Source organism: Zonotrichia albicollis, chromosome 3 (assembly GCF_047830755.1).
Source record: "Zonotrichia albicollis isolate bZonAlb1 chromosome 3, bZonAlb1.hap1, whole genome shotgun sequence".
In the NCBI taxonomy this organism is placed as follows: Eukaryota; Metazoa; Chordata; class Aves; order Passeriformes; family Passerellidae; genus Zonotrichia; species Zonotrichia albicollis.
Window position 1 is genome coordinate 61,290,654 of NC_133821.1, and position 13,816 is coordinate 61,304,469.

General features: G+C 43.1%; 1 protein-coding gene across 1 annotated transcript; it reads right to left on the reverse strand.

Annotated features, from left to right (window-relative positions):
* Window positions 1–4,131: 4,131 nt before the first annotated feature.
* Window positions 4,132–11,977, reverse strand: IL22RA2 (interleukin 22 receptor subunit alpha 2). The gene is made up of 7 exons (XM_026794831.2): window positions 11,541–11,977; window positions 9,669–9,787; window positions 8,514–8,664; window positions 7,534–7,712; window positions 6,115–6,284; window positions 5,503–5,680; window positions 4,132–4,410 (listed from the first exon to the last, which is right to left on the reverse strand). Exons 1-6 carry the CDS (start codon window positions 11,546–11,548, stop codon window positions 5,525–5,527), a joined length of 783 nt encoding a protein of 260 aa, XP_026650632.1. The 5' UTR covers window positions 11,549–11,977; the 3' UTR covers window positions 4,132–4,410; window positions 5,503–5,524.
* Window positions 11,978–13,816: the final 1,839 nt, after the last annotated feature.

Consider the following 13,816-nt stretch of genomic DNA (forward strand, 5'->3'; position numbering starts at 1 on the left):
CCTGATCATGAACATCAGTGTCATTTGTTTCCCTTCCCTTCTCTCCAGAAAGTACCCTTGTTTTGTGTCCTGTGTCCTTTGTCACAAACTACTTTTCAGGAGTTTGAGATTTCTTTTTTTTTTTTTTTTTATTTTTACAGACAGGTTTTACAGATGAGTATCCTTGTAGCAAACATTGGAAGCCAGAGAACAGAGAAATCCCCACCTATTTATGATTAATTCCCAGCAGTCTGGAATAGTTCCTAATGTCTAACAGATCTGTGGCAAAAGCCAAATGTCATTTCACAACAGAGCCCCACCCTGGGCCACAAAGTGGTTCTCAGCTGAGATCAAGTGTGTAAGCCCCAGGTCCACATCTGATTAAAGCAGATGCATGGGAGGTGTGAATGGGACTGGCCAGATGCTGCACCATATGATAAACACCAAGGGCCATGGCACCCTATAAAACTGGCTATTTATATGGTACAGCTGGCTGTGCATAATCTTCTCCTAATTTATAAGGCTGGAGCATCTGGTTCATTGCTGTTGCTCTGTCAGCTTTTCTGGAGGCTTGTTCTTGAATTTCTGGTGGCTGAATATTGCTCTTCTGAGTGCCAGTGGAATGGGAAGTTAAATCCATTTATAGCAGGAGATTAGCTCTTATTCTCTCTGGCAGATCAGATATGTTCAAACAAAGTCATGAAAGACAGAAGGGTAGGCCCTTGCGGGATGGGTTCCACTTCACTGCAAAATCCACAACTGCAAACTCTAAAGGAGTAATATCTATTTCTCAGTGGCAGGACCCTCAGATAAGGCCATTGTGACAGGCTGTGGCAGTCACTGCAGACATCCCTCAGTAATGTGGCCGCTGAGAGTTCGCAGAATTGGTCTCAAGTCCTGCTTTTCTTACTGCTTGATCTTTCCCTCCCAGTGCCATGGCCCTAGAAGTCAGCATTTCTCTCTTTCCTGAAACAGAAACTGGCACTTGGCACTTAGTTAGAAAATACCTATTGTGTAAGTGACTAAAAAACAAGAGATAAATGTTCTCAGCTGGGTCTTGAAAACTTTTTGCAAGGAGGAGCCAAGCCAACATTGTGAAAGCATCCTGAACTGAATGGTGTGCACATGCACAGACCCTGTGCAGCTCTGTGCCAGCCTGGGCAGTTCCAGAGGTGTGGACCCACAGCAGATGCTTTGCTTGTGCCAGGACGAGAAAGAGAAAGAAGGGCTAGAACTCATTCCTCCAGGTATTTCCAAACTGATCTGTCAGCAGGGAAGTCCCAGTTACAGTTAAGAGAACTCTTTCTCCATTCCACCCTTGTGGAATCGTAAACAGCAGTGCAGCATGCAGTCTAAGGCACAATAAGTTGGTTTTTGAAGTTACAGCATTACCAAGTCTATCTAGAAGCTGTGTGCAGATCACTCAGCCTTAGGGGAGGAAAAAATACAGCACCCGTCATTCTATCAAACCCTTCTCCAGTAAAATTGCATATCAGAGCAGCGCTGAAAGAAAATTTGCATTTCAAATGGAAAGGGAAAATATGCTTTTGCAGAACATCATGGGGTTGGCAGTAATAAATCATGGTACTGTCAGAATGGAAGTGGGTTCCTGCAACTCTTGCACTGCTTTCTGTAACCTCTGTTGTTGCTGAGGAAGTGAAATCTGGTTAGCCCACAACTTAGCACACAACTGTGTGCAAGACTTCTTCAGATCTTTTATTGCTTTTCCCAGCATTCATGCTTCACGTTTTTCATAATTTTATCAAATTGAGAAAATTTCAGGTTTCAAATGTCTTCACAGACCCTTAACATGGCAGCTGCTCTATTTCTAGCCAGGTCTGAATTCTTCAGGTACACCTATGGCTCTACCTCTTCTTTTTTCTCTCTCTCTCTCTTTTTTTTTTTTTTTTTTAATGTTCTCCATAAAACAAACAACTTCTCTATAAAAGTTTTATCCTCTGCATCTGACATAGGTACAGTATCTGGAATTGCCACAATCTGTTCTCTGATAAAGCTTTATCTTTGTTTAATGGTGGCGACATGAGCTGCCTGCCCTAAGGAAGTAAATGAATTTCAGAAAGAACTTCAATTACTACAGATACTGTTTTCAGGCTGTGATAACCCACTGCTGAAATGACAGATAGACTATTTCTTAATTGTTTGCCTGGACAGTTTTTCTGGACAATGCAAGGCAGCAGGATCTCACACTTGTCTTGGCACCAGGTGTTGCACAGAGATTTAAAGGCTTGCCTCTCAAAAAAGTCTTACCTAAGTAAAGAAACTGTGGGATATGAGTGGGCAAAGCAACTGGAAGAACTGAGAGAGGAGCAAAAAGGGAAATGTGGTCAAAGAAACCTGTGGTTTTATGGAATAGATGTGGGGATATAGCTGGATGTCTGCAAACCTAGTTGTTCAAAGATATCATGTATTATAATCAGGTGTGGAAGTATTTATTATGTAACAATCTCTTTCATTCTCTTAAAGGCAAGAGTGACCAGCATTAACTTTCTTAAACACAGCCTATTCCAAAATGCCTACTGCCATCATCCTGAAGCAGCTCTCAGCTCTGATGCCTCCAGGGGAGGTGCTAGTAACAGACCATGAAAAATGCTTTGAATTTGGCTTCAGAGAACTCAATGTCTGTTACTTACACTGAATTGATCCACCTTTGTGTACTTGAATTAAGGGAAGGTGGATAGTGATTATGTAGCTAGGACCTCCATTTTTCCCAGTGCTTTCTTCACCCTTTTGTGTCTGGGCCACTCTCACCTCCTCTAATTTAGTCTGCAATTACAGAATATAGTTAAGTACCAAGATTCTCATTACTTACAGACCTTGCAGATCTGCAAAAGCTATTTCACCTCTCCCTTCTGGCGTGGCTTAGTGAGTCGCTACCCAGACCTTGCCCAAGCAATTTTTTCCCTTGTATAATTAAGGGCTAAAATAATCAGAAAACCCAGGTCATGGTCAGCATTCAGTCACCATTTATTGTGAAATGGCTTAAATAGAGGTCACAGAACACAGAATTAGGTCTGAAGGGGACCTCTGGAAATCATGAAGTCCATCCCCCCTGTCCAGGCAGGGCTACCTAGGGGTGACACAGGAACGTGTCCAAGTGGGTTAGAATGTCTCCAGAGAGGAAAATTCCATGACCTCCTTGGGCAGCCTGTTCCAGTGCTCTGCCACCCTCAATGTAAGGAAGCTTTCCCTCCTGCTGAGGTGAAAGTTCTTGTGTTTTAGCCTATGGCCTTTGCTCCTCATCCTGTCACTGGGCACCACTGACAACAGTCTGGCACCATCCTCTGGGAACCCACCTTTGAGATATTTACATGCATTAATGAGATCCCTTCTGTTTTCTCTCCTCTAAACTATCAGACTCAACCCCCACAAATACTTCTTACAAAAGAGATGCTCCAGAGCCCCCATCATCTTTGTGGTTCCCCACTGGGCCCTCTCCAGTCACGTCTTTCTTGTACTGAGGAGCCCAGAAATGGACACAGCACTCCAGATGTGCCCTCCCTAGGTCAGGACCTTCTCCCTTGACCTGCTGGCCACACTATTCCCAATGCACCCTGGGATCCACTGGCCCTGCTGGCCACAAGGGCAGGGCCAGCTCATGGGCATCCACCAACACTCCCAGGTTCTTCTCTGCCAAGCTGCTCTCCAGGAGGTCTGTCCCCAGCCTGTGCTGTCACTTGGGGTTTTTCCTCCCCATCTGCAGGGCCCTACACTTGGCCTTGATGAACTCATTCAGTTTCTGTCCACCCAATTTTCCAGCCTATCAAGGTCCCACTGAATGGCAGCACAGCCTTCTGGTTTATCAGCCACTCCCCACAGTTCTGTTTCAAACTTGCTGAGGGTCTCTTTCCTTTAACTGTCTGTCACTGAATGGAAGAGAGGATCTTTCCTGTTTTAGTTCACATTAATCCCTGACTAATCACATACTGGTTTCACTGTCAGAAATACTTTGTTGAGGGTCCTACAAAGGCACTCTGAGCATGGAATTACTCCTGCATTGCACATTTCTTATTTTAAAGGAAGGACACCTTTTTAATTTTCAGTTGTGATCATGTAGAAAACATAAAATATCTGAAACTTCTATTTTATAGATAGTATTTTAATTTCAAGATGTAAAATACAAAACCCCTAGAAGCAATCTTAAGGATATTTCCACAAAGACTTTTTTAATGGTTTCATTTTTATATTGCAAGTCTGTTACCTTGGAAAATACAAATATATACCATCATGAATTGTAATATGGGACGTACAAAGACTCCTTCATGTAGCATAAAAGGATTGTGATCAAATAATCAAATAATTTAATGCAGCAAAGGTTAGTTTAAAAAGTATCCAAGTATGTATTCCAGACATAGACAGCAGATGTTGATTTACAGCTGGACCTGTGGTGGAAGGCATCTTCTGCCATTATCCCTGTAATGGGGAAGAGAAAGAGAATTGCTGCCGGCATGTGCATTTAAGCTTGGTGGTATTAAACTGAACTGACATTCAACACATGCCCTTCACCTGCATCTGTCCTGTCCCTCTGCAAGTTGTTTGGAAGTCCAGCTCTAACTAGCTCTTTACAGTACAGGGCAGGCAAGGAAAAAATGCAGGAAAGTCCCCTAGGAAGTGCCTCCCTCCTTAGCCTAAACCCACTGAACAAAACTCGAGAGACACCAATGATATGTATCATATTATGCAGAAGAAAGGAGAACTTCTATGGTTTTAGGGTACAGAACTGAGAACAGAAGCCCAGGTTAAAACTGACACTTTTCCAGTTTTCCTCTGGTACCCCAAATCTGAGCTTGCTAAGGCCAATTCCAATGAAGTCAAGTTTGGGCTAGGTCTTTGTACTCTTTGTGCCTTTGTACCTGCAAGGCAGGATTGATAGCAAATCTTTTGGCTAGGCACATGACATGTGACAATGGCCTAGTGATTGATGTAAGTAAAAAAACCAGATTTTTCATATCAGCTAGTGGAGATAATTCTTGCATTTTGGCCCGTGAGAACTCATGACATTTGATAACTGATTTCTTTTTAAAAACACTACACTAAAGAGTGTCCATGAAAAGGGGACAGGCTCATTTTAGCTATTCCATCAGATTAATTCCTGAGCAGAAAAGGCTGGCAGAGATTGCAGGAGAATTGCATGTTAATAAACTTGGAGGTCACTCATTTTTCTAGTTAATTATTACTTGACAGAAATGCATTTATGAAAGCCATGCTACGTATAACTATTTAACAATACTATGTACAGCTGCTTAAAGAAAGGGAAGAAGCAGATATTTCTGAGGCCAGTGCCAGCATGCAAATAATTATCTATCCCATTCCTATAATCATCTTGGCCTTATCATTCTTACCTCGTGTGCATCTGAGATTATGTAAGTATTCCAGCTAATATTGTCATGTGGGATGGCAGTTTCTATGCCACAGTTTTTTCTCTACTTTTGGAGAATATCTGTCTTTGGCGAGGGGAAAGATCTTGACTTCCAGAGTCATCTCCAGTTTCAGACAGTGACTTACCTGTCTCAGAGGTGCAGCCCTGTCACTGCAGCACGGTACATTGCCTGCTGCTGTAGGCGCTGCTGTGGTCCAGCACAGGCATGTACATTTTAGCCACGATGCAGTAGCTGACTCCAGGCCTTAAATCTTCTATTTTAATAACCTTGTCTTTCCCTTCATACACCAGGACCCTGTGTTGCTTCATACAGAGAAAGAAGAGTCAGTCAAGCAGGTTTCCCTAGCAAGTGTGTCTGAGAGTAAAGTTCAATGAGAACAGAGGATGGAGAACAGAACATGAACTTACACAAACTCAACAGCATTAATAACTTATTTATGCTTTTAAAAGAAAATCCCCTTCCCCCTCCCCCCCCCAGATTCCTCTCCAGTACCAATTTTTTAAACTAGGTCATGGATTATGAAGTATTAAGTTGATGGAAAATAATACAGGGAGGAATTACAAATCAATTCAATCAAATTCAATTCCTGAAAGATAAGCCTACTTGGTTTTCAAACACTTGCACAGTCATTGCTGCTCTCACAATCCCAGAAGACTCAACAGCAAAACAAATATGGTGTGCCCACACTTTTCTGGCTATTCAATGGTAAAGGGTTTATATCTGAATATACTCTTACCTCATCTAGCAAGTTGTTAATTATGAAGACTTGATACAGCAGATCATAATAGTTTGTCATTGGTATTTTGCTGCCTCTCTTCCTTCTATAAGGAGAACGTGGAGCCTGGAGCTTTACTGTTATGGATTTGTTGCTATGAACCACAGTGACCATTGGAGGTCCTATCATAGCTATGGAAAAAAACCCAAAGCTATAAACACAATTATAGGTTATGAATAATATTTCCAAGAATGCAATTTGAATCCTTTCAACAAATGCTCATGTTACCAACAATATATTATGGTGTACTTATTCCTCAAGTGACACTTTGTAAATTCTTGCTTCTTGGTGCTATTGGGTTTGGTTATTGTTATTTTGGAGGTGACATTTCCTGTGTTTGTAAATCTATCTTTGAGCCAAGCTTTTTGAAATTCCTTAGAGCTGATGTAGCTATGTGTTGACTGGTCAAGAAAAATTCCAAAATTGCCCCGATTTTCTTTTTCCCTCGTATTTGTTTTTGTGCTTTCTGCACAAAACATCCATTTAAACCATTTCAGCTGTGCCAAGGATGCAGTTTATGTCATCACTTTCAAATATTTTGGAATCAGCTTGGTTAAACACAGCTAAGGCTTGAAGCCTATGCCTGCATAGATGTGTGTGGAGAACCAGCAGAGTCGGAACATGGGGCAGCAGCTGCCACACTAATCCCTCCAAGAGGAGGAGGAGGTGGCACAGGGCAAGATGTTCTGGTTTTGCTGCAAGGTACTTTATGTCAAAGCTTATGGTTTCATCCGTGCAGGAGGCTCAAGGTAATTTGCACTTTGAGGCTGTGGAGTGACCCACACTGGCAATTTCATTTTGCATTGGCCAGTGAGGGAAAACAGGTTAATTCATGGTGAACTTACTGGTAGGTAGATTGCTATTGTTCATTGTGGGCAGTCCTCCATTTCTAACATACTGTGGCACTGTAATGACACTACTAACCAAAAGCTTTGCACGTGTCCTTTCTATGTCCTTTCCTGCAGTTGGGATAACACATAAATGTAAGAATAGTGGCCACACACCACACAGCTCTGTTCTCTCTTCTCCCCCCAAAGAAAAAATGCTTCCTTTTTATTGTCTTGAGTCCTGTCTTTCCAGCAGCTCCAAAAATGCCTGAAAATTATTTGTGTACTTTCATGCCCAGAGGAAGAGATTGAATTAAAGGGATTTTTTGATCTTCTAATTACTGGTAAATGGCTATTTAGCCATAATCGCTTGGCTTTCAAGTGTGTGGAGAACTACTCTGGCACAACAGTTCACCTGAGAGCTATTACTCACTTCTTTACACACAGCTTTGTGGCCAGAAAAGGACAACTCATGTTTGCAAGTTGTGAGCAGAAATGGTGTGTTCCATGCCATGGAAGACCAAACTCCTTCCAGGAAAGTGTTTGCACTTACTTTCTCTCCAAGGAGTGAATCTGCAGCTGAGGCTCCAGCTGGAATAGACACCAGCCAGGGCTGCCCTCACTCTGCTGTAGTAAGGCTCCTGGATGTCAGAGGTCTCATGTGTTAGGTCACAGACATGGCTTGAAATCCCCCAGCACTCGTCTTTGTTTTGCCACGTGCTCTGCCCATACCTATGGAGAAAGAGGAGGAAGGATGTAAACTTTAGGGATCACTGCCTGTGTCCATGCAGATTCTCAGCCATCTGTTTTACTCTTGTGGCACTGACAAGCACCCTGCCATGGAAATTAACTGCCTTCAGTTTGATAACAGGGAAGGTTGATTTCATGGGTGCTTGGGAGCTACAGGTTTCTGTCTCTTCTGAAAGAAATCTAAAGCAGAGACAGGGTCACCAGCCCTGTCAGAAGCCGCCTCTTATCTGCCCCATGGGAGAGGTGGGCAAGCTGTGGCTCAGCCAGTGTGTTCACTGGTGGGCAGAATGCTGGATTTCACTAAACTGTTCCTCAAGGGCAATAATCATTTCAGGCACTCACCAGTGTGCCAGGGGTGGGAGCAGACCCTGGAGACCAGCCCCTAATGTTCCCTCAATCTTTCCTAGCAAGGCACCCTGAGACAGTTCTGTGGGCAAGGTAGGCCACTGAGATACATTTAATGTTCTATTACAGAATAACTTGGCCTCCCCGGACCTGCTTGAGGCAGGTGGCTGGACCCAGTGGCTTTCAGACATCCCCTGCAAACTACATTTTCCTTCAAATCCTTGGTGCAATGAGGGTGCAGAGCATGGTGCTTACTCCTTGCCGGCCTTGTGCTTCTTGACTGCTCCTTATGGGATTGGTAAGTGCAGAAACAACTGAGAGCTGGCAGCCAAGCAGGACATGGCTGCTGCCCAGGAATGAGAACCTCCTGCCACCTGAGAAATCATTTTATGCCCAGCAGGGCTGAGCCCCAGCCCAGTGGGAGGCGCTGGTACTTACACTTTGTACTGCACAAAGTAGAGCGCATCTCTGGCCTCTCTGGCCCACCCAGGCTGCCAATGCAAAGTGGTGTTGAAATTTAACGAATGGAACTCTACCTTCTGTGGCTTAATCGAATCTTGCAGGTCTTGGTTTCCCAAAACTAAAAGCGCTGCAGATAAGAAGGAAAGGTAACATAAGGGGTTTGTCACAGACACGCTCCTCCATGCTGGAATCAGAGGGTATTGCTACAGACCATGTTGCTTCATGACTAGCAGACCACAGGGAAATTAAATCTCCTGGACCTCACATTCTAAACTTTCCAAGTCACGAAGTCAAGCAGTTGCAAAAGAAAGACATTTAGAACTATGAAAGGAATACTTTTATGTGGTTTGAGTGTTTGAGGTGGGAGTTTTTGTGTTTGTTTTGGGTTTGTTTGTTCATTCATTGTTGTTTTGTTTTTCTTTTTTTTTTCTTTTATGTTGGTTTATTGGTATATTTTTCCTTAGTGAGTTTGCTGCTGTGAAAGATGCCTGATGATCATCTCAGGAAACAAACCCTTCAGATCTCTTCACAGAGTCTGAAGTGAGCATCCCCATCAATACTTAAAAGTCAAGTGCTCTTTCCTGCTTTACTCCACAGCTCAGCTTTAACCTGAAGAGAGTATAGCTCTTTTAACTGTTACCACAGTCATGTTTACCAGCTCCTGCCTAATAAACAACCACCTGAAATTCACTTCTTTTCTTGTCTGTAGCACTGGAAAAGCTGTCTGACAGTTTTCAAGATCATCTATTTTCAAGCTGCTATATTACTTATAACAGGTTCAGTTAACAACCTCTCTGAATCATTCAAACCCTAACATTTTTGTGGGTTTTGCAACCCAGATGACAGCAGCTTTTAATCTGCCAGAGCACAGAATCAGATAAGACTTGTACTGGCTGAACTAAAACTGGTAATACAGCCATGAAAAAATATAATGACTAACACGTTCATTTTATCTGCATTTCAGAACCTGGAATGATAAAATAACAAACTAATTTGAAAGTGACTACCTTTTGAGACCCACCAAAAGATACAGAGATTTCTTGACTCATCCAAAAAATTCAATAACAAGCCCTGTCCTCCCACTCCCCCTTCCCTTCCCACATAGGAAAATAGCAAAAAGCCCTTACTTACAAGTTGTCTCATCCTGAAGCAGGTGCATCAGTAAGCAGAGGAAGGAAAGCATGATCCTCCTCATGCTTAGGAGAGCAGCTCCATGACTGAAAAGCACCTCTCTTCCTCTTGGACATGTCCTATGAGGAAGTAATTGTTAAGCACTCCAGAGTTCCCCTTATTTTCAGTGGTTTCCAAATTCCCCGGTTTGGCTTTGGTTTAATTTAACTGCAAAACATATGAGTAGCTCTAAATTAAATATGAGCAATTGTTCTTTCTTGGCAGCTGTGGTCATGCAGAGTTTGGAACTAATTATGAAAAAGGTCCTTTTTTTAACACACTAATTCCCAGACGATGTCTGCCAAAATTGCTTTACCCCATAAATTTATCACAGAAGTTTTCTTGCTTGCCATGCTAAGATTTTTAATATTTTATTTATTTATTTATTTTTATTTATTTATTTACTTTCAGCTCACTGGTTGCTCAGAGCTGAAGAACACAAGAAATTTTGCTCTGAAGATATAAAAGACCTACCCATGGGATGCGCTTTGGGTTTGGTGGACTGCCTCTGGGCCAAAAGCAAGAGCTGGAGTTTGCAGGTGTGCTGGTGGCAGGACATCATCTAGGGGGCTCTCACTGGAGGAATGAGGGGCTGTGAAATCACTTCTGGCTGTTGAACAGCATGTTCATCCCATGCTGGCTGCCGGGGAGATGCTGGGATGCTGGGGAAATTGCAGGACTGACAGCCTCCAGACTGGAATTAGGAAGATAAGCCCAGCCCACAGGGCAAAGTGCCACTCTGGGTTGGACTTTCAGACTGCTGGGAATCGTATGCCCCAACTGGTGCAGGTGTGCTGCACACTGCCTGCACAAATATTGGCATTTGTCGGTGTTATCCTCGGCATCCTGCCTGCCCAATGTGTCCAACCCTACAAACTTGACCCCAGGGCTGGGAATGCTGGGGCTCTCCGTTGAAAAACATCTCACTGTGTTCTTGCAAGTGCTTTAATGCAGTCTGCCGGGTGGGAGAGGAGTTTTGTGCTCCTGGGATGTGTGGAAAGCTCAGACAATTCTGTTGCTGGTGGGGAACGCCGTGCTGCTGCCTAGGCTTGCCCCTCTCTCTTCCCTCCCCGAAAGCTCCTCGATGCTGACACCCACTGGTACCTCACTGCTCATGCATTAGTGCAACTAAGCAAAAGTCAGGATGCTTTCTCTTTCTGCAAACTCATGATGATAAGCAGGAGGAGAAAAATGCTAATTTTGTAAGACTTAGCACAGCCCTGTGTAACAGCTTTCACAAAAGGAGTAATGGATGTGAAGACTACCTGTCCACTAACAAATAATTGTCATGAAATCATCTTTGCTTTGGGAAAACGTGGAAACAGAAGACTTGTCAGGTCAAAAAAAGTGCAAGTTCTGGTTCAAATGAACTTATTTAAAGGCCACCAGTTATATTGAACAAACTGAGCAACATCTAGTCAAGAAGCTGATTTTGGTCAGATAGATGGGCACAGGGTCTCAGTGCAGCTGATCACCTATATCTCATTATACTAGCACCAAACCTGCCCCATATATAGTAGAATGCTAACTGTGTAGCTTTGAATAATGAATTAGTCAAACCAAATAAGGGAATTAAAGAACTGAGAAAAAATAAAGAAGAAAAACCCCACCAAAATGCAGGCAGGAGTCAGAAATTCTATCTCCAACTGCAGATTTTTTTTAAAAATTAATAGTTTATTTACTTTAAATAGTTCCCCACGCCAAATTCAATTAATATTTCATCATGTTATATGAGCTCAAGTACGGGAATAGGGAACTTTTACAAACCAATCACTGAAAAGTCATCAGCGTTTAGTCACAGGTCATGTATTTATTTACTCAAATTGTACACACCTTCCCATATCCCAAGAAGCAGCCCATTGCCAGGAGCTGAAGTGTGGACCTTTGTCAAAGTTCCTTTTGATGGTGGTTCCTCCTAGGAAAGCAGAGCTGAGGGCCAGCCTGCCAGCACCAGCGGGTTTTGCTCGGAAAGGGCTGCTGTGTGCTGTGGTGAGAGAAATGCCTGTCACATGGGTGCTGGAAAACACCCAGCGTTTCCTGCGCACGGCACTGCGATAGAGCCTTATCTGCAGCTGGGCTGTGCTCTGCACATATCGCTGACTCCTCACACACTTTCTGCTGTCATTGGAACAGCCGCTGTGGCAATAGCCGCCTATTGGCACCTGTGCTACTCATCGGCCTCGGTCGCTGCTTCAGGGCTTTGTGGGGTACAAATCAGCACAGCCACAAGGAGCAGCTGCACACGCACACACACACGTGTGCAGACATGTACACGTATGTCTGGAGTCTCGTAGAATACCTATATAGTGTATATACAGTGTATCTGCAGTGTATATAGCACATTTCAAAATGTACACTATCAGTGACACAGGATGATGCATGCTGCAATGCTGTTTAAAATACGAGAACTTCTATAAACAATATTAAGGCTACTCTGAACAGTACTTTATGAAGAAACGGAAAGTTGAAGTGTATTACTTAGCCAAGGAGAATCCACATAAGTACTACCTTATCCACATAAGTGCTACCTTATCCTAGCTTGCACTGCAGCATCTTTCTGATCCAAACCATTGTGAAACAGCAGAACTGATATTTTTGTGACCCAACATAAAAAACCATGGGTATGAGAATTTTTTCCATTGCTGGACTAGAAACCTCTCTGAATGCTGTGTAAACAGCTTGCTTTCTCTTGAGGATGCATTATTGCTACACAGAGGTAAAAGTCAAGTATTTTTGCTGAAAGCTGCTTGACTCATCTCATTTGAAAGGACCACCTCCTTGTTACTCTTTTTTATTCTTGTGCCCTTGAAAGAGTTGCTTCCCATACATAAGAGGGGGAAATGTAACCCTGAAACTGCTACTGCAGCACAACCTTTGGTTTTTCAGATGCGAGTCTGACATTTGCAGTGGATGTCAGGGTGGATTTTGCTTACATGCCTGAGGATGTGGGAGGATGAAGAAAGCATACCCAAAACATACAGGGAATACTTCTAGTAACTGCCAGAGGCAAGGCAATTCTCTCTCATGTGTGGCATTTCACACAAAAATAAAAAAATGTGAGCGGTTCATGTTACTCCAAAGACTATTTGCAATTGGAGACACAGTTTTCAGTCTTTTCTAAACAGCCAGTGTGGACTCAGAGGAAAACCTGTCTTGGGAGAGGACTCTGGAGGTCATCCTGTCCAGCCTCAGCACAGGGATAGCAACAATTTTATCCCACAGTTAACCACCTTTGACATGAATTTCCTCCTGCAAATCCTAGTGGGATTCCTCTGCTGCAATTTATGACAGATGCTTTCTGTGCTTTTACTTCAGATAAAAGTCTGCCATTTCTGCGGATGCTACAGTTTGCTGTAGTTGGCAATGAGATTTCTCCTGAGTGCCACCCCTCCTGGCTGAAGGGATCCAGCTCCCTCAGCTTCTTCTGGTGTGTCACATGCAACAGGACAGCCCTTTGCCAGCTCAGTGGGGACTGGAAAGTGAATTACTACACTGCATACAAAAATTAAAATGAAAGCAAAGAAAACCCCCACAGGCACGCAGGAGGGACTTTTTGGATCTTTCTTCCCTTCTCTGTAGGGAAGAGACATTGCATCACACGAGTTCTTACAGAGAAGTTTCTGAGGAAGCAACGCAGACTTTCACTGCACAGTGTGTGCCTTCCCTGCTTCCTGCACACAAACCTCATCCTCACAGTTAAACAGCTTGGGCCAACACTTTAAATATTGCAGTTAAAAATTCCAATGCTGTAGCTGCATCTACATAGGGAGACTTTGGACCATAATAAAGATGAAGATCTTCTGAAGGCTCAAAAGTAGTGAGTCATCATTTGCATATGCAGTATTTATTTAACCATGGGCAACACACTGAACTGACCGGGAAGTTAGTAACCAACACTAACATTCATTAGGAACTGAAATTAATACAAACCCCAAGATAGCTCCAAGTCTTTCATTTAAATGACAAGTTCCCTTAAAATTGTCTGGTTTTCTCACTTGAAAAGCCATATAATTATATTTTTTCCACCACTAAGGAGTGCTGTAGCTTGTTTAAGCCCATTAAGACACACATTTTAGGTGGTGGATCCCTCACCAAATCATCTGCAGACA